General features: G+C 43.6%; 1 protein-coding gene and 1 pseudogene across 2 annotated transcripts in view; both read left to right on the forward strand.

Moving 5' to 3' along the window:
• LOC308411258 (myosin heavy chain, fast skeletal muscle-like) overlaps positions 1-20999 on the forward strand; it is a 36333-nt pseudogene that overhangs the window by 3562 nt on the left and 11772 nt on the right. The window contains exons 2-29 of the transcript in view: positions 5714-5857; positions 5943-6099; positions 6274-6301; positions 6381-6492; positions 6586-6678; positions 6766-6829; positions 7231-7329; positions 7420-7523; positions 7617-7755; positions 7841-7959; positions 8059-8208; positions 8293-8463; positions 8551-8857; positions 8991-9067; positions 12589-12676; positions 12759-12876; positions 12995-13118; positions 13197-13333; positions 13435-13690; positions 13877-14119; positions 14254-14430; positions 14541-14686; positions 14782-14872; positions 14976-15365; positions 15617-15743; positions 15877-15995; positions 16187-16383; positions 16476-16599. The product of the transcript in view is annotated as a myosin heavy chain, fast skeletal muscle-like (transcript). The remainder of the gene's footprint in view (positions 1-5713; positions 5858-5942; positions 6100-6273; positions 6302-6380; positions 6493-6585; positions 6679-6765; positions 6830-7230; positions 7330-7419; positions 7524-7616; positions 7756-7840; positions 7960-8058; positions 8209-8292; positions 8464-8550; positions 8858-8990; positions 9068-12588; positions 12677-12758; positions 12877-12994; positions 13119-13196; positions 13334-13434; positions 13691-13876; positions 14120-14253; positions 14431-14540; positions 14687-14781; positions 14873-14975; positions 15366-15616; positions 15744-15876; positions 15996-16186; positions 16384-16475; positions 16600-20999) is intronic.
• Positions 16613-19068, forward strand: LOC308411334 (myosin heavy chain, skeletal muscle-like; the record flags this gene model as incomplete). Its single annotated transcript, XM_080905221.1, has 9 exons — positions 16613-16738; positions 17263-17442; positions 17528-17731; positions 17812-17937; positions 18024-18194; positions 18330-18434; positions 18518-18613; positions 18729-18860; positions 19051-19068. Coding segments are annotated over 9 exons (1158 nt in total), but the record flags the coding sequence as incomplete, so codon positions are not given.

A 20999-nucleotide genomic window follows, 5' to 3' on the forward strand; every position in this document is an offset into this window, starting at 1 on the left:
AACGCAGCGTTCCTACGGGAAGTAACGGTAATCTAATTACCGTTTTTGCAATAGTAATCCCTTACTTTACTCGTTACTTGAAAAAAGTAATCAGATTACAGTAACGCGTTACAAGTAACGCGTTACTGCCCATCTCTGCTCATCACACAAAAAGAAAGAAGAAAACAAAAATATTCAGGAATTAGAAAAAAACATCAAATCACTAGAAGAAGCCTACGCGTCCCACCAAGATCAGGAAACATTGAACAAAATATGCAAAACAAAACTAGAATTAAATGAAACTATTAATAAAAAAACACAATTCCTTATACAAAGACTTCGCTTGCAGAATTTTGAACACAGTAACAAATCAGGTCGATTTCTAGCTAACCAGCTAAAAATAAATAAAGAAAAAATAACTATATGTGCTGCTAAAGATTTATCGGGGAACACAATATATGATCCTGGAAGAATAAACAACATTTTTAGGGATTTCTATGAAACTTTATACTCACCACAAATAAACCCATCTAAAAATGAAATTGATCTGTTTCTTGACAACGTAACTCTTCCAAAATTACTAGACAGTCAAGCAATGGAACTGGATTCGCCACTGACGCCAAGTGAACTCCAGGAAGCCCTGATAAGTATGCCCAATAATAAGGCTCCAGGTCCAGACGGCTTCCCTGCAGAATTCTACAAAGAATTCTGGACAATTTTGGCACCAGTATTCCACAGCATGTTGCAGGAAATCGAGGAAAAGGGCAGACTACCACCAAATATGAATTCTGCCAACATTAGTCTCCTGCTAAAACCAGGAAAAGACCCTTTATTTCCCTCAAGCTATCGTCCAATTTCTCTTTTAAATGTAGACCTTAAAATAATCTGCAAAGCTCTCTCAAAGAGATTAGAGAAAATGACCCCCCTCTTAATTCATCCTGACCAAACTGGTTTCATAAAAGGTCGGCACTCCTCAACAAACACTCGTAGATTACTTAATTTAATAGACTACTCATACGATAAAAACATCGAAACCATAATATTATCTCTAGATGCAGAAAAAGCATTTGACAGAGTTAATTGGAAATTTTTATTCGCAACTTTACACAAATTTGGTTTTGGAAACTCTTTCATAAACTGGATAAGAATATTATACAATTCCCCAACGGCTTGTATCAGAACAAATGACCAGACATCCTCCAGCTTCTGTCTCCTGAGGGGCACCAGACAGGGATGCCCACTCTCCCCTTCACTTTTTGCAATTTTTATCGAACCTCTAGCAGCAGCATTTAGACAGGCTACAACAATTAAGGGCATAAAATGTAAGAACATAGAACATAAAATCAGTCTCTATGCGGATGATGTGTTGCTTTTTCTGCAAAACACACAAACCAACCTCTCTGAGGTAATTACTCTAATAAACTGGTTTTCAAGAGTTTCAGATTATTCAATTAACTGGCCAAAATCTACAGTTCTCCCCATTAACTGCTCCTTCCATAATTCTTCCTCTGCCCCACTGCAATCCGGAAATATTAAATATTTAGGTATTAATGTCTCTCCTAAGCTTTCAGACTTAACTAAACTAAACCACATCCCACTTCTAAAGAAAGTAGAAGGCGATCTGACTAGATGGAAATCTTTACCCATATCACTCATGGGAAGGGTCGCCACTATAAAAATGATGATCTTGCCAAAAATAAATTACTTATTTTTGATGATCCCTAACAAACCATCACAAGATTGGTTCAGATCTCTGGATTCATATATTTCCAAATTCCTTTGGAAAGATAAACCCCCGCGTATTAGCTTAAAAACGCTACAAAGAACCAAGGATAGAGGAGGATTAGATCTGCCTAATTTTCACCAATACTTCTTAGCCAACAGGCTTCAGTTCATCTCAGAATGGTTAAAACATACCTTCTTAGTTGAGCCCTGGCTAGATGTTGAACAGGCACTATGCAAGGATCTAGAGATTTCAGACCTACCATTTATTAGCTCAAACATCAAAAGACATGAATGCTTTAAAAGTATCAACATCAGCTTTTCTCTAACAGCATGGTGGGAGTTTCTAAAAATAACGGAGTCTTCATTAATCCCATGCAAACGTACACCTATCTGGAATAACCCTGACATATTACAAAACAATAATATGATTAATTTCCCAGAATGGAGTTGTAAAGGAATTAAATACTTAGAACATATATTAGAGGGAACAGAATTTATTCCATTTGACAGACTAGTTGAACAATATGGGATCAACAAGACAAGGTTTTTAGAATATCAACAAATTAGATCCATAGTAAAAAAGAAATTTAACCTCAGTCAAGTTGAATTACAAACACCACTAAGTGCGGCACATTTTCTTACTCTTAAATCCCCCAAATTATTATCTAAAATATACAGAACACTTTCTAAATTAGATCAATCAATATCCCTTCCTACTGCAAAGTGGGAAGCAGATTTATCAGTCAACCTAGACCAAAACTTCTGGTCTCAGATTTGCTTAAAAACTTTTAAATTAATTAAAAATCCCAGTCTGCAATTAATACAATACAAAATACTTCATAGAGTGCACTATACAGGTCATCGGATGTTCAAGATGGGCTTTACATCTTCCAACAACTGCTCACACTGTCAAGGCAATACACCAGACAATTACATCCACGCTCTTTGGTTCTGTCCACCAGTGCAAAAGTTTTGGCGCGAGATATGTGAAGACTTATCAAAGTGTCTGAAATGTAACATTCCAACTTCCCCCTTAGTGTGTCTACTGGGCAGCTTAGATAATGTCACTTCAGAAAAGAATATAGCCCATATGATCTTCACTGCCCTATGCATAGCCAAGAAAACAGTCCTCATGAACTGGAAAAATAAAAATAATCTTAATTCTAACCAATATAGAAATTATCTATTAGATTACATTAGTCTTGACACAGCCTCTGCCACCACATTAGATCAATTGCTCTGGGCCCCTTTTATCAGCTCCATCACCTAGTGGGGGTGGGGGGTCATAGTTTGGTCCCGCCTTCACTGTTGTGATTGGTGAGGGGGTAGGGACAGGCTTAGGGCGTCGGGGGGTTCCCCGGAGGCATCTTCCTTGGGGGGCTCAACCCGGGGAACGGTCACGTCCGGTTGGGGGCTCTGTTGGCTCTCAGGTGACTGTTTCCTCGCGGCTGCGTGCAGCGGGGCTAGGGGAGGGTCTGTGCTGACGGACGTGGGTTACTGACCTGGCAACCTGGCTGCCCCTGGGTGGGTCCGGGATGGGCGTGAGGTTCTGGGGGCGCTCCGTCTCTGGGCTGGGGCCCGGGCCGGGCCTCCGGGGCTTGGGTCCTGGTTGGTGTGTTGCCGGGGTTGTGGGCGGGTGGGTGCATGGGGGCCCGGCCCTGGAGCAGGGTGCCGCCGGTGCGTCGAGCCGCCTGGGGGGCTCTTCAACTGGTGGGGGGGATGGTCACATCTTGCAGGAGCTTTCTTCTCTTCAGGAACTCTCTGCAGGAGGGGGAGATACAGGAGAGGTGGAGGAAGATCTCAGCCTGGGCGTTTACTGTCTTATGTAGTCTGGAAGATGTGTGGATGGTGGGGTGGGTGCAGTTTTCTCTGTGGTGGGGTTGGGTGGACTGTCCAGGGCTCTGTGGAGCCGGGGGGCGCTACTGCACTGGGCCCCGGTCTGATGGGCCTGGGCCCCCCTTCCCTGGCGGGTCGCGGAGGGTGGGGGTGCCTACTGGGGTCAGCGGGGGAGCTGGCCCCAGGGAGGGGTTACCTGCCCCTCCCTTCCTTCCCTCCCCATCTCCAGCTGCCTCCCTCTTCCCGCTCCTCCACAACCACCCACACATGCAGGGCCTTGGAGTGGGGGTATGTCACCAGGGTGCAGAGGAGGCTACCCCCCCCCCCCCCCCCTGTCCCCTTCTGGCTGCCTCTGCCTCAATTTTATCCCACAACTTAGACATTCCCATTATTCACACTCTCATTACACATACATATAGGATCTTGGGGGTGGGCACAATCACGGAGTCCAAATCACCATCAGGGTGTATACCTCACCCCTGACGTCGTTGCCCACCTCTCAATTTTAAATACACTTAGTCATTGAGGGCTAGCAGGAGGGACTATGCGCTTACCTGCTGCTCCTTGGCAGGTAGCTCCATGCCCTCCTGGGTTTTAATTGCACCTTAGAACACATATGCATCAACACTACAATGAGCGGGTGGAGGGAGGTTTGGAGTCTTCTCCCACCCCCATTCTCTGCGGCCTGCTGGAGCGGGAGGGCTAGTAGGAGGAGTTGGCCGTCCGACTGCGGTCTGGGGTGTGGGGCCTCCCTGCTGCTGCGGAGTCGGGGTGGTCTGCCTCTCCCCACCGCAGGGAAAAGGGTAACACCACCTGGGTCTGGGTGCAATTCCCCCCTCCAGGGGCAAGGGTACCTAGACCCGGTTTGTAGAGTACGCTTGGGGAGTGTGATTGTGTGTACAGCGTCTCTTTATGTCTGTCTCCACGTTGGTTGAGTGTGGAGTGAGTGCATATGAGAGCATGAGGGTGGGAATGGATGTTTGTGTCTGTGTGTGCCTGTATGTCTGTGTCTATATGTCAGGTTGGGTATCAGACGCCACCTCTCTGGGGACACCTCAGGCCCTCCAAGGTTTGGAGGCCTATCTCCACCCACCACCACTTCCCCTGCCGGTGGCGGACTCCCTCAGGTGTCGGTGTGTTGGTGGTTCTTTGTGTCTGGGGGTGGGCGTCCGGGTACACACCGGCTCACTCCTTGGCGGCCGCTTGTCGGGGCCTGGGGCCTGGGGCTCGCTCGGGCCCCTTTGGAGGTGGGGTGCCCCCGGCCTCTCGGCCTGGGGCTCGGTCACTCAGGCACAGCTGGGGGCCGGCGGAGCTCACGGGTGCGTCACTGCAACTCCCCCTGACTTCTGCTCCGCGGCTGCTGGGCGAGCCCTCATCTGGGACTCTCCTCAGCTCTTACTGGAACAGTGGCGCGGCTGCCCCTCTGTTGGTCTTCCATGGTCTCTTGTGTTCTGGGGGCCTCTGGATGTCTGGAGTTTTGATCTCCTCCATACCCACTTCACACCCTGGAGGACGGGGCTGTGGCCCCCCCACACTCCCTAGCAGATCATTACATGGAGAAACCTTTGGAATGCAAGCATGCTGATCCACACAGGTATGCACACATGGGTATTCACAGACGCGGACTAAAGCTTTCTTGGCGGCTGCCTCAAAGCACACTGTGCGCTGTCTATCTTGCGTGCTGCACAATATCGTTTATTATTTAGTAAATATTGATATCTATGACTAGCTAGTTTATTGTGATGGTGCTTTGTTTTCTCTATTATTATGTTGCTCTTTGTTGTTTGCTGTCTCCTCTGTTTGTTTTTTTTTTGTTTGTTTGTTTGTTTGTTTGTTTTTCTCCATACAGGTGACCCAGGAGTTCTTTTTTTTTTTTTTTCTCTCTCTCTCTTCCCCCCCCTTCTCACCGTCTCTTCTCCCCTTTGGTTTTCTTTCTTTCTCTCCCCCTCTTTCTCTCATTCATTCCCCCTGTCCTATTTATTAAAAAAAAAAAAAATGACAAAGGATGAACTGAAGCTCTGCCATCACGTAATGTCGCATACTGCTGTTTCTGATGTGATTTAGAAAAAAAAAAAATATATATATATATATATATATATATATATAATGCCGAACTGTGAAAGATGAAGTTGTCTGATGGATCATTAAAATCTATTCAGACGGATCTATTCAGACGGTCACTGTAAAGGAGGATGAAATCCACCCTAGAAACCCTCCAAAGTTTGATAAGATGGAGGACATGGCCATGATGACCCACCTTAATGAGCCATCTGTGTTGTTTAACCTCAAAGAGCGTTATGCATCATGGATGATCTACGTAAGTTTTCACATTGCTGTGTGTGAGAGGAAAGTATCATGCTGATCTGTAAATGTTTAAATGATATTTATTGTCTATGATACAGACCTACTCTGGGTTGTTCTGCGTTGTCGTCAATCCCTACAAGTGGCTTCCTGTATATGATGCTACATGTGTAGCAGCATACAGAGGAAAGAAGAGGATTGAGGCTCCACCCCACATCTTCTCCATCTCTGACAATGCCTATCAGGCCATGCTCACTGGTAAGCTCAATTTCCTATTAAAGCCTTTAAATGCATTTAGGACTTCTACTTAAAGAGATGACCATTAATCATTGCGTGAAAAAAATTGCTTCTTACCACATAGCTACTTATAAGTGATAGGAAATAAATGAATACTAAGATTATTCAAGACATGCTTATATGTTTTTCTTTTAGATCGTGAGAACCAGTCTGTCCTGATTACGTGAGTATAATAAAAACTGTATGCAAAATATATAAAAACGATATAAAGGCATTTTAACAATGTGTCCCCTAAACCCCAGTGGAGAATCCGGTGCGGGAAAGACTGTCAACACCAAACGTGTCATCCAGTACTTTGCAACAATTGCAGCTCTTGGAGCTAAGAAGGCTGAGCCAGCAGCTGGCAAAATACAGGTAGATTCTTTATTCTGCGTCAAAGTCTTTGTGACAGAAAAAGAAAATCAATTTTGGAAGATCAGCTCACATAAACACAATATATTCTTGCAGGGCTCTCTTGAGGATCAGATTGTTGCTGCCAACCCTCTGTTGGAGGCCTACGGTAATGCCAAGACTGTGAGGAATGCCAACTCCTCTCGATTTGTAAGTGATTAAAATGAGTTAATGTAAATGAGCTTTTTACTACTTGCTCTCATGAAAGGCAATATTAATAAAGATCTACCCCTGTAGGGTAAATTCATCAGGATTCACTTTGGCACATCTGGCAAGCTGGCCTCAGCTGATATTGAAACATGTAAGTTTGAACCACAGTGTAAATTACCATTATCTGTGATAGAAATTATTTTACAGCACATAAAGAGATGAGTCACTTAATTTCAGAAGAAGTAATATTGTCTGTTGTGGTGGAACACACGGATGCATGAACAGTGTGGTTACGCTATATATATAAGTTATATACTGTAACCCAGCAGTTATCGTGTGTAAGTATAAGTAGGAACATATTGCAACTTCACGGAACATTTAAAGTATAATAAGGTATACTGTGAAGCACGTTATAAGTAAAGCAACAGAACTGAAAAAAGTTTCAAACACGCCCAATGACAGCCAAGGAAATAAATGCATGTATGATCCATTTTGCAGTTTTGACTGTGATGTCTCATGTCTACAGTGTCAAAATTAATCTGTTGTCCTTAGATCTGCTGGAGAAGTCCCGTGTCACCTTCCAGTTGTCTGCTGAGAGGAGCTACCATATCTTCTATCAGCTGATGACAGGCCACAAGCCTGAGCTTCTGGGTATGCTGACAGGACACCTAAATTTAAATTTTAAAACCATTAAAATCACATTCTAAGCAAAAAACAAGTTAACTTCATTTCTCCTTTCAGAGGCTCTTCTGATCACAACTAACCCTTATGACTATCCAATGATCAGTCAGGGTGAAATCACTGTCAAGAGCATCGATGATGTGGAGGAGTTCATTGCAACAGATGTAAAATCACATTTGACACAGAATCTTATACTTAACCATAAATATCTTCTTTTGTTTTATTTATTGATAGCTGATTTCATTTTTTTCTTACAGACTGCTATTGACATCTTGGGCTTTACTGGTGAAGAGAAGTTAAGCATCTACAAGCTGACTGGTGCTGTGATGCATCATGGCAACATGAAATTCAAGCAGAAGCAGCGTGAAGAGCAGGCTGAACCTGATGGCACCGAGGGTATTGTGAAAAATTTCTATAATGGAGAAATGTTTGAAGTATTTGTATTTATTAGGTATTATAATGATTTGTTTTAATCCAACAGTGGCTGACAAGATTGCGTACCTATTGGGCCTGAACTCGGCTGATATGCTGAAAGCTTTGTGCTACCCAAGAGTCAAGGTTGGCAATGAGATGGTGACCAAAGGTCAGACCGTCCCACAGGTAATTCATAAAAGGGAGACTTGTATAATCATATTATAATTATAAACATTATAGCTGTATTCATATGGTTTTGTATAATTATAAATTCTTGTTTGCCAGGTCAACAATGCTGTCTCGGCTCTGTGCAAATCTATCTATGAGAAAATGTTCTTGTGGATGGTTATCCGTATCAATGAGATGCTGGACACAAAGCAGCCCAGACAGTTCTTCATTGGAGTGCTGGATATCGCTGGGTTTGAGATCTTTGATGTGAGCACTTGAAACATTTCAACACATTTCTTAAACTTTAAAGACTTTATTGCCATGAAGTTAGACATGGTTGTATTATTACAGTTCAACAGCTTGGAGCAACTCTGCATCAACTTCACCAATGAGAAACTGCAACAGTTTTTCAACCATCACATGTTTGTCCTGGAGCAAGAGGAGTACAAGAAAGAAGGCATTATATGGGAGTTCATTGACTTTGGTATGGACTTGGCTGCTTGCATTGAGCTTATTGAGAAGGTAAACAGCTGCTCAGGAAGAAATGTACATGTGGTTGCATATGTTACCTCCCTTGAAATTTTAATATGATTTGTACCATTTTCTCAGCCAATGGGCATCTTCTCCATCCTTGAAGAGGAGTGCATGTTCCCCAAGGCCTCTGACACAACGTTCAAGAACAAGCTGCACGATCAGCATCTTGGCAAGACCAAAGCATTTGAGAAACCAAAGCCTGGAAAGGGCAAGGCTGAGGCACACTTCTCCCTGGTTCACTATGCTGGTACAGTGGACTACAATATCACTGGCTGGCTGGACAAGAACAAGGACCCACTGAATGACTCAGTTGTGCAGCTCTACCAGAAGTCTTCAAACAAACTGCTGGGCTTCCTGTACGCAGCCCATGCTGGAGCTGAAGGTAAGAAAAAAAAGTGCTCACAAACTCCCATGTCCAGTACAGATAGCTACAATGTGCATACTGCAGGCTAAAATTATACAGTGAAAAATATTTTTTCAATTCCAGTAATGAAATTTACTGTTTATGAAAACAGAGGCTGCTGGTGGTGGTGGCAAGAAGGGTGGCAAGAAGAAGGGTGGTTCCTTCCAGACCGTGTCTGCTCTTTTCAGAGTATGTATAGATTTATATATATATATATATATATATATATATATATATATATATATATATATATATATATATATATATATATATATATATATATATATATATATATATATATATATATATATGGTTTTTTTTGTCTGTGTTTTTTTTTTATATATATATATATATAATATATATATATATATATATAAAAACACCCAGCACGCCCCTGCGGGCAGTTTATCCTTCAAGCTCGGGTCCTCTACCAGAGGCCTGGGAGCTTGAGGGTCCTGCGCAGTATCTTAGCTGTTCCCAGGACTGCGCTCTTCTGGACAGAGATCTCTGATGTTATTCCCGGGATCTGCTGGAGCCACTCGCCTAGCTTGGGAGTCACCGCACCTAGTGCTCCGATTACCACGGGGACCACCATTACCTTCACCCTCCACATCCTCTCGAGCTCTTCTCTGAGCCCTTGGTATTTCTCCAGCTTCTCGTGTTCTTTCTTCCTGATATTGCTGTCATTGGGAACCGCTACATCGATCACTACGGCCGTCTTCTTCTGTTTGTCTACCACCACTATGTCCGGTTGATTAGCCACCACCATTTTGTCCGTCTGTATCTGGAAGTCCCACAGGATCTTAGCTCGGTCATTCTCCACCACCCTTGGGGGCATCTCCCATTTTGACCTCGGGACTTCCAGGTTATACTCGGCACAGATGTTCCTGTACACTATGCCGGCCACTTGGTTATGGCGTTCCATGTATGCCTTGTCTGCTAGCATCTTGCACCCTGCTGTTATGTGCTAGATCAGTGGTTCTTAACCTGGGTTCGATCGAACCCTAGGGGTTCGGTGAGTCGGTCTCAGGGGTTCGGCAGAGCCTCCGCCATGACATGCATGGCTCATTTTGTGCACCAGTAAAAAAATCACATTTTATTTTTCACTAAAGAGGGGTTCAGTGAATGCGCATATGAAGCTGGTGGGGTTCGGTACCTCCAACAAGGTTAAGAACCACTGTGCTAGATTATCTCTGGGGCATCTTTACACAGCCTGCACCTGGGGTCTTGCCTGGTGTGATAGACCCCAGCCTCTATGGATCTTGTACTCAGAGCTTGTTCTTGTGCTGCCATGATTAGTGCCTCTGTGCTGTCTTTCAGTCCAGCTTTGTCCAGCCACTGGTAGGATTTCTGGATATCAGCCACCTCCTCTATCTGCCGGTGGTACATACCGTGCAGGGGCCTATCCTTCCATGATGGTTCCTCGTCTCCCTCCTCTTTCTTGGGTTTCTGCTGCCTGAGGTATTCACTGAGCAATCGGTCAGTTGGGGCCATCTTCCCAATGTATTCTTGGATGTTCGTTGTCTCATCCTGGACTGTGGTGCTGACACTCACCAGTCCCCGGCCCCCTTCCTTCTGCTCCCGCTGAGGCACAGAAACAACTGAGGAATGTCCAAGCGTACAGCCTCAGGGTGCTGGACTTGGGGTGAAACCCTCCATGCATGGTAAGGAGCTTTCTTGTCTTTATGTCAGTGGCTTCTATCTCCTCCTTTGGCCAGCCTATTACCCCAGCAGGGTACCTGATCACGGGCAGGGCGTACTTGTTGATGACCCGGATCTTGTTCTTACCATTCAGCTGACTCCTCAGGACTTGCCTGACCCTCTGCAGGTACTTGGTGGTTGCAGCTTTTCTAGCGGCCTCTTCATTGTTCCCATTCCCCTGCGGGATCCCCAGGTACTTGTAACTGTCCTCTATGTCTGCAATGTTGCCTTCTGGTAGTTCAATCCCCTCAGTTCTGACTACCTTCCCTCTCTTTGTTACCATCCGACTACACTTCTCCAGTCCGAACGACATTCCAATGTCATTGCTGTATAGCCTGGTAGTGTGGATCAGTGAATCGATGTCTCGTTCACTCTTGGCATACAGCTTGATGTCATCCATGTACAGGAGGTGGCTGACAACTGCTCCGTTCCGTAATCGGTATCCGTAGCCAGTCTTGTTAATGATCTCACTGAGGGGGTTCAGGCCTATGCAGAACAGCAGTGGGGACAGAGCATCTCCTTGGGAGATCCCGCACTTGATGGTGACTTGTGCTATGGGCTTGGAGTTGGCCTCCAGTGTTGTACGCCACATCCCCATTGAGTTCCTGATGAAGGCTCTTAGGGTCCCATTGATCTTGTACAATTCTAGGCATTCCAGTATCCAGCTGTGGGGCATTGAGTCATAGGCCTTCTTGTAATCAATCCAGACAGTGCACAGGTTGGTCAGTCTGGTCTTGCAGTCTCGGCTGACTGTTCTGTCTACCAGTAGCTGGTGTTTTGCACCTCTGGTATTCTTGCCAATTCCTTTCTGTGTCCCGCTCATGTATTGACCCATGTGCCTGTTCATCTTAGCCGATATGATGCGATATGATTTGATTCCGGGTGTCTCTCGTTAACTAGCAGCTGGTTCATTTGTGCTGCCAGACACTCGTGGAGTGCAGTCAGCTTCTTTAGCCAGTAGGCATGAACCATGTCGGGCCCTGGTGCTGTCCAACTCTTCATACTGGAGACCCTTTCTTGGATATCTGCCACTGTGATGGTTACTGGACCCTGTTCAGGGAGGTCGCTGTGGTCTGCCCTCAGATCCACTAGCCACTGAGCATTGCCGTTATGGATTGCATCCTTCTCCCATATGCTCTTCCAGTATTGCTCCGTCTCCAGCCTTGGTGGTGCTGTTCTCTTATTATTATTGTTCCCTTGCCACTGAGAGTACACCTTTGCTGGTTCTGTGGAGAACAGCTGGTTTATTCTCCTGCCTTCTATCTCTCTGGTGTACCTCCTCAACCGGGTGGCCAAGGCTGTGAGTCTTTGCTTGGCAGTTTCCAAGGCCTCAGGTATGGACAGCTTGCTGTATTTCTGCAACTCCGTTAGTTGGCTAACCTCCCTCCGTGCTACTTTGATCTTGCCCTCTAGCCTCCTCCTCCATGGAGGGTACTGCCCCTTGTGGCTGTTCAACTTGTAGCCAAGCATCTCACTGATCACTGCTGCCGTATTGTAGATCAGCTTGTTAGTGTCGGTAATCGTGGTTGTAGGTATTGTCCGTAGTGCTGCATTACCATCATCTAGCAGACCTTCTGAGGGTACTTCACGTAATCTTGGTAACCGGCTATGGGGGATCCAGGTTTCAAGCTTGGCCATGATCCTATTTTTCAGGTCAGTTCCTCTCGCACTCAATGATCCTTCTCCTATCGCACTTGGGGCTATGTACCCAATCTCGGGTGGGGGTGATGATATCTCCCCCTTGACCTGGCGTCCTGACTCCTCCTTGCCGTAGCATTTGTGTTGTACCTCGTCAATCTCTAGCTGTGAGAGCAGTCCCTTCTTTCGAATGTTGATATATATATATATATATATATATATATATAGATATAGATATATATATATATATATATATATAGATATAGATATAGATATATATAGAGATATATAGATAGATATAGATATGTGTGTAAATTAAATGCTCATTTTTAAATAGTATCAACCTATTATCTAATGATGCTGATCTACAGGAGAATCTGGCCAAGCTGATGACCAACTTAAGAAGCACTCATCCTCACTTTGTCCGTTGCCTGATTCCCAATGAGACAAAGACCCCAGGTACCCTACAGTAATATTAACTGTAAAAATGACAGTAAGAATATAGAAAAGATTTGAAACATTATGCATTTCTGACTCTCAGGCCTTATGGAGAACTTCCTGGTCATCCACCAGCTGAGGTGTAACGGTGTACTGGAGGGCATCAGAATCTGCAGAAAGGGTTTCCCCAGCAGAATCCTCTATGGTGACTTCAAGCAGAGGTGACAGCACATTACAATATTGGAAAGGAAAAATGGTTTCATGGTTGTTGTAAAGGACAAACTTGAATATGATGGAAGAAAAATCTAAGTAACAACTGTAATTGTATCTCTCTTGAAGATACAAAGTGTTGAATGCCAGTGTCATCCCTGAGGGACAGTTCATTGACAACAAGAAAGCTTCAGAGAAGCTGCTTGGCTCCATTGATGTGGATCACACACAATACATGTTTGGGCACACAAAGGTACACTTCATTATATTAATAGACATTAACAAAAACTGTCCCTTTGTACTTGTACTTATGTTTTCAATGATTAAATAGGTGTTCTTCAAAGCTGGTCTGCTGGGCACTCTTGAGGAGTTGAGAGATGAGAAACTGGCTGAGCTGGTGACCATGACTCAGGCTCTCTGCAGAGGATACGTCATGAGGAAAGAGTTTGTGAAGATGATGGAGAGGAGGTAACATTATCATAGTAAACTCTATTGTATTCTCTTTTGTATTTCCTTCCTCATATTAAGATCCGACGACACAAAGTAACACTCTCATGTTTGGTTTTTAGAGAATCTATCTACACCATCCAGTACAACATCCGTTCTTTCATGAATGTCAAGAACTGGCCATGGCTGAAAGTATATTTCAAGATCAAGCCTCTTCTGAAGAGTGCTGAGACTGAGAAGGAGTTGCAGAACATGAAGGAGAACTATGATAAGATGAAGACAGACCTGGCTGCTGCTCTGGCTAAGAAGAAGGAACTGGAAGAGAAGATGGTCAGCCTGCTGCAGGAGAAGAATGACCTGCAACTTCAAGTGGCTGCAGTAAGTAGTAGAGAAAAGTATACATTGCACCTATAGTTCATGTATATAAGGTAGATATAAAAAGACCACATGTTTGTCTCTCCCTCTGATTATTTATTTGCTAAAACAAAAGTGTAGTTAAAATTATGATTTTAACTACACTTTTGTCACAAATAATCTAACTTGTGTGTTCAACATGTATTATAGGAAGTTGACAATCTCTCCGATGCTGAAGAAAGGTGTGAGGGGCTCATTAAGAGCAAAATCCAGCTTAAAGCAAAACTCAAAGAGACAAGTGAGAGACTGGAGGATGAAGAGGAAATCAATGCTGAGCTGACTGCTAAGAAGAGGAAGCTGGAGGATGAATGCTCTGAGCTGAAGAAGGACATTGATGACTTGGAGCTCACCTTGGCCAAAGTGGAGAAGGAGAAACATGCCACAGAAAACAAGGTTCAGTTCATTTTGATTGTATACTTAGTTCAATTAAAACATGTAATGTTGTTCTTTGAATATACATGTTAAACGATCAAATAATCAGCAAAATCTCGAACAAAATTAAACTTAATGTATTCACATTGTTTCAGGTGAAAAACCTGACAGAGGAGATGGCATCTCAAGATGAGTCAATTGCCAAGTTGACTAAGGAGAAGAAAGCCTTACAAGAGGCCCATCAGCAAACACTGGATGATCTCCAGGCAGAAGAAGACAAAGTCAACACTCTGACCAAGTCCAAAACAAAGCTGGAACAGCAAGTTGATGATGTAAGAAAACTATAAAAATTACGTTGTTGTTTTTTGTTTTTTATGGAAAGAATTTTAGTGCTGAATCATTGTCATACCAACCACTTGAATCAACTGACATGACTTTATAGCTTGAGGGTTCACTGGAGCAAGAGAAGAAGCTCCGCATGGACCTTGAGAGAGCCAAGAGGAAGCTGGAGGGAGATCTGAAACTGGCCCAGGAATCCATAATGGATCTGGAGAATGACAAGCAGCAGTCTGATGAGAAAATCAAGAAGTAGGGCTTTTTTTGTAAATAATTTTCTTTACACACACTGCATTGCAATAATCATATGGACTATGATCGTAAAACCATACTTCTTCCACACCAAGGAAGGACTTTGAAATCAGCCAACTTCTCAGCAAAATTGAAGATGAACAATCCCTTGGTGCTCAACTTCAGAAGAAGATCAAAGAACTTCAGGTAACACTAACGACCAGTCTTCATAAAGAATATTGTTCATTATAATTCAAAAACCTAGTTTAGTTTAGGTTCTAATCGATAAATCCAAATAATTTCAAACTAGGCTCGTATTGAGGAGCTGGAAGAGGAGATTGAGGCTGAGAGGGCAGCTCGGGCTAAGGTAGAGAAGCAGAGAGCCGACCTCTCCAGGGAGCTTGAAGAGATCAGCGAGAGGCTCGAGGAAGCTGGTGGAGCAACAGCTGCTCAGATTGAGATGAACAAGAAGCGAGAGGCTGAGTTCCAGAAACTGCGTCGTGATCTTGAGGAATCAACTCTGCAGCATGAAGCTACTGCAGCAGCTCTCCGTAAGAAGCAGGCTGACACTGTAGCAGAGCTCGGAGAGCAGATCGACAACCTCCAGCGTGTCAAACAGAAGCTGGAGAAAGAGAAGAGCGAGTACAAGATGGAGATTGATGACCTCTCCAGCAACATGGAGGCTGTTGCTGAAGCAAAGGTGCGGACAGTATTTATAGAAAAAAGACTTTGTTTTTTTCACATTTCAAAACCTTTAAAAGCAGATATTCATAGATGTGATAATGTTATTATTACTAAAACTCCTGTGTATGAATGACTGTTGAAATAAGAAAAGATTAACATAAACATAACATAACATAAGGTAAAATAACATGAGATTTTAAAAATGTAAAAATTTGAATCTCTATAACTGATTGTAATCAGTCTTTAAAATGTTAACCGTTTTGACAGGGCAACTTGGAGAAAATGTGCAGGACTCTTGAGGATCAACTAAGTGAACTCAAAGTCAAAAATGATGAGAATGTTCGTCAGCTGAATGACATTAATGCCCAGAAGGCGAGACTTCAAACAGAGAATGGTAAGTGATGTATAACAAAAAAACAGTCTGTCTCTGGAAATTATTCACATTGAGTTGACATAAAAGTACCATCAATCAGTGGATAAAATCAAACAAACTACCGGTAGGCTTAATTTATGTGTCTTAATTTCAGGTGAGTTCAGTCGCCAGCTTGAGGAGAAAGAAGCTCTCATTTCTCAGCTCACAAGGGGCAAGCAGGCCTTCACTCAGCAGATTGAGGAACTGAAGAGACACGTTGAGGAGGAAGTGAAGGTCTGAAATATTTTCTCTCTTCTTTTATATCATAGCGCTTACTAATTTAAACACATAAGTTTTAAATCAGTTTGACTGTCCTCTAATTTGGTTCCTAGTTGTTACCATTTAAATATCTCATCCTCTCAGCATTAGACTTTAAAATTGATTTTAATTAAAATTGTCCATCTGACATTGATTGTGTTCAAAAGGCCAAGAACGCCCTGGCTCATGCTGTTCAGTCAGCACGTCATGACTGTGATCTGCTCAGAGAGCAGTTTGAGGAGGAGCAGGAGGCCAAGGCTGAGCTGCAGCGAGGAATGTCCAAGGCCAACAGTGAGGTGGCTCAGTGGCGATCCAAATATGAGACTGATGCCATCCAGCGAACTGAGGAGCTGGAGGAGGCCAAGTAAGTCACCATACTTTCATTGTTTAAATTAGTTTTCAGACTTAAAACCAACCAATTCAGCCTTAATAAAAACAAAATTATTTAAACGATAGGAAAAAGCTTGCCCAGCGCCTGCAGGAGGCTGAGGAATCCATTGAGGCTGTGAACTCCAAGTGTGCCTCACTGGAGAAGACCAAGCAGAGGCTGCAGGGTGAGGTGGAGGACCTCATGATTGATGTGGAGAGAGCTAATTCTCGAGCACGAGGAGGCCAAGATCCTTCGTGTTCAGCTTGAGCTAAACCAGGTAAAAGGTGAGATTGACAGGAAGCTGTCAGAGAAGGACGAGGAGATGGAGCAGATCAAGAGGAACAGCCAGAGGGTGTCATGAACCGAAGTTCCGCACACAAGCTGGACCCAGGAGCAGAACACACACACACACACAGAGGTACGAGAGAACAAAAAATAAACTTTATTATAACTGAGGGTGTCCCGGGAGTGTAGAAGGGAAAAAAACGCACGGAACCAGAAAAACCGAGGGACCGGGAGGTGAATCGCGCAGGAACGCCGAGAGCGGGACTGTGGGAGGGATGATAGCGGGGCCGAGGGAACCGGAGGGAGGGGTGAGGGTCCGTGGGGAGAAGCTTCAGAAAGGTCGAGGCGGCTGGGGCTGATTTTGATCCAAATTCCGGACAGGCAGGTGGACAGGCTGGTAGCTCAAACACGCCGAGCTGCGATCGCTGAAGGACGACTACGGACTGGCGTGGAGCAGCAGGCTGGGCAGGATTAAATAGTCCACCTGGTGATCGCCCGGGATGGGATGCAGGTGTGGAGTTAGCAGCCACGCCCACGGGAGTGGGCATCCCATCAGCACCTCGGACGCCGGGCCGCGGACCATGACAGAGGGTGATTGACTCCATGCAGAGCACTCTGGATGCTGAGGTCAGGAGCAGGAATGATGCCCTGAGAGTCAAGAAGAAGATGGAGGGAGACCTGAATGAGATGGAGATTCAGCTGAGCCATGCCAACAGACAGGCTGCTGAGGCACAGAAACAACTGAGGAATGTCCAAGGACAGCTCAAGGTGAGTTGGTAGATTGTGTGTATGTTTGTGTTTTAATTAACCTCCAAGCAAACAATGATAATATCTTTTGTTTGTTTGTCATCAGGATGCTCAGCTGCACCTGGATGATGCAGTCAGAGGACAGGAAGACATGAAGGAGCAGGTCGCCATGGTGGAGCGCAGAAATGGTCTGATGGTGGCTGAGATTGAGGAGCTGAGAGCCGCTCTGGAGCAGACAGAGAGAGGACGCAAAGTGGCTGAGCAGGAGTTGGTTGATGCTAGCGAGCGTGTTGGACTGCTTCACTCTCAGGTTGTTATTCATTACATTACAAGACTTTGAGATATAAGAGAGTGAGAATCACATCATTAAAACTGTTCTCTTTCATTCAGAACACCAGTCTTTTGAACACCAAGAAGAAGCTGGAGGCTGACCTTGTCCAGGTTCAGGGTGAGGTGGATGATGCCGTTCAGGAAGCAAGAAATGCTGAGGAGAAGGCCAAAAAGGCTATCACTGATGGAAGTTAGTACTTTACAAGCCTTCTTTTCTTTTCAAAATTCTTGTTCATGCTTGATCAATAATTCCAATACCACCCATATTTTAGGCTGCCATGATGGCTGAGGAGCTGAAGAAGGAGCAGGACACCAGTGCTCACCTGGAGAGGATGAAGAAGAACCTGGAGGTCACAGTCAAGGACCTGCAGCACCGTCTGGATGAGGCAGAGAGCCTCGCCATGAAGGGTGGCAAGAAGCAGCTCCAGAAACTGGAGTCCAGGGTATGTTGTTCTCGAACTATTATTCAAATATTTAAAAAGAAAAAACACTTTGATTCCATCACATGATCTCCACCCATTTTCTTCTCTGTACTCTTAATATTTATTAAAAGCTGATTATTTATAATGGCATTAAAGGTCCGTGAACTGGAAGCTGAAGTTGAAGCTGAGCAGAGACGTGGAGCTGATGCTGTTAAAGGAGTCCGCAAATATGAGAGGAGAGTGAAGGAGCTCACCTACCAGGTGATTACACATTTACCTAGAAATTCATAATTTCCTAAATTGTTTCTTCTCCAGTTCTAAATAACAGTTTGCTATATATACAGACTGAGGAGGACAAGAAGAATTTGGTCAGACTTCAGGATCTGGTGGACAAGCTACAGCTCAAAGTCAAGGCTTACAAGAGACAGGCTGAGGAGGCTGTGAGTGAAATGTTCTGTGACCTTAAATATTGAAAGATGATTAATTATGTAAATATAGCTCTCATGAATGATCAGATATTTCTTTAACAATCCAACATACTTTAATACTGAACAGGAAGAACAGGCCAACACCCACATGTCCAGACTGAGAAAGGTCCAGCATGAGATGGAGGAAGCTCAGGAACGTGCTGACATTGCTGAATCTCAGGTCAACAAACTGAGAGCCAAGAGCCGTGATGTTGGAAAGGTAATTCATCTAATCCCATTTTAAATTAGTTGTCTTTAGATAGATTATCTTTTATATTATATTATTATTATTAATTTTGTATACACTGATAGAATTTAGTTTATGTCCTTCTGCAATCTCATGTGGGATAACCTGTAAAATGTTAATATGTGTTGAATAATTGGATTTTTTTTTATGATTTTTTTTCTAGGGTGAAAGTGCTGAGTAAGAGACATCTATTTGGAACCTTTTGTCAGCGTTCATAAAATATGAAACAGCTGCTAAATTGTCTGTTTGCAATGTATTAATTCAATAAACTCTTTCCTGTGACTTCATTACATTTAATCAGTATAATTTTTTTTACAAAATTCACATTGGAAAATATAATATTCAACAGAAGAATCATCATTTATACTTACAGGACATTTAGCAAATGAGGACAGCACCTCTGCTTAACATTCATCCTAGCTTTCAGTATCAGTGCTAGCAAGGTTAGCTTTACTAAAGAAACCATATCTTACATAACCTAAGATTATTTAAACATAAATGCTCTATAATAAGCAAAATGTCCATTTAGAATGACAATTAATTCCCACTGTCATATCATTTAAACAAATAAGATAATAATTCGATATTAAAGAAATACTTTCAGTATCATATACAGGGAGTGCAGAATTATTAGGCAAATGAGTATTTTGTCCACTTCATCCTCTTCATGCATGTTGTCTTACTCCAAGCTGTATAGGCTCGAAAGCCTACTACCAATTAAGCATATTAGGTGATGTGCATCTCTGTAATGAGAAGGGGTGTGGTCTAATGACATCAACACCCTATATCAGGTGTGCATAATTATTAGGCAACGTCCTTTCCTTTGGCAAAATGGGTCAAAAGAAGGAATTGACAGGCTCAGAAAAGTCAAAAATAGTGAGATATCTTGCAGAGGGATGCAGCAGTCTCAAAATTGCAAAACCTCTGAAGCATGATCACCGAACAATCAAGCGTTTCATTCAAAATAGTCAACAGGGTTGCAAGAAGCGTGTGGAAAAACCAAGGCGCAAAATAACTGCCCATGAACTGAGAAAAGTCAAGCGTGCAGCTGCCAAGATGCCACTTGCCACCAGTTTGGCCATATTTCAGAGCTGCAACATCACTGGAGTGCCCAAAAGCACAAGGTGTGCAATACTCAGAGACATGGCCAAGGTAAGAAAGGCTGAAAGACGACCACCACTGAACAAGACACACAAGCTGAAACGTCAAGACTGGGCCAAGAAATATCTCAAGACTGGTTTTTCTAAAGTTTTATGGACTGATGAAATGAGAGTGAGTCTTGATGGGCCAGATGGATGGGCCCGTGGCTGGATTGGTAAAGGGCAGAGAGCTCCAGTCCGACTCAGACGCCAGCAAGGTGGAGGTGGAGTACTGGTTTGGGCTGGTATCATCAAAGATGAGCTTGTGGGGCCTTTTCGGGTTGAGGATGGAGTCAAGCTCAACTTCCAGTCCTACTGCCAGTTTCTGGAAGACACCTTCTTCAAGCAGTGGTACAGGAAGAAGTCTGCATCCTTCAAGAAAAACATGATTTTCATGCAGGACAATGCTCCATCACACGCGTCCAAGTACTCCACAGCGTGGCTGGCAAGAAAGGGTATAAAAGAAGAAAAACTAATGACATGGCCTCCTTGTTCACCTGATCTGAACCCCATTGAGAACCTGTGGTCCATCATCAAATGTGAGATTTACAAGGAGGGAAAACAGTACACCTCTCTGAACAGTGTCTGGGAGGCTGTGGTTGCTGCTGCACGCAATGTTGATGGTGAACAGATCAAAACACTGACAGAATCCATGGATGGCAGGCTTTTGAGTGTCCTTGCAAAGAAAGGTGGCTATATTGGTCGCTGATTTGTTTTTGTTTTGTTTTTGAATGTCAGAAATGTATATTTGTGAATGTGGAGATGTTATATTGGTTTCACTGGTAAAAATAAATAATTGAAATGGGTATATATTTGTTTTTTGACACCTTGTCAAGTTAGACCAAAGTCTATAGTTATATTCAATAAAAATGCTAATGAAGATTGGATGCAACTAACATGCATTTTTAATATTACTCTAGGTTATTACAGTGGAGAAAGAGAAAGAACAGCATATTTTATTGAAACACACAGT

This window comes from Rhamphochromis sp. 'chilingali' (assembly GCF_963969265.1).
Source record: "Rhamphochromis sp. 'chilingali' genome assembly, chromosome: 15".
Lineage (NCBI taxonomy): Eukaryota > Metazoa > Chordata > Actinopteri > Cichliformes > Cichlidae > Rhamphochromis > Rhamphochromis sp. 'chilingali'.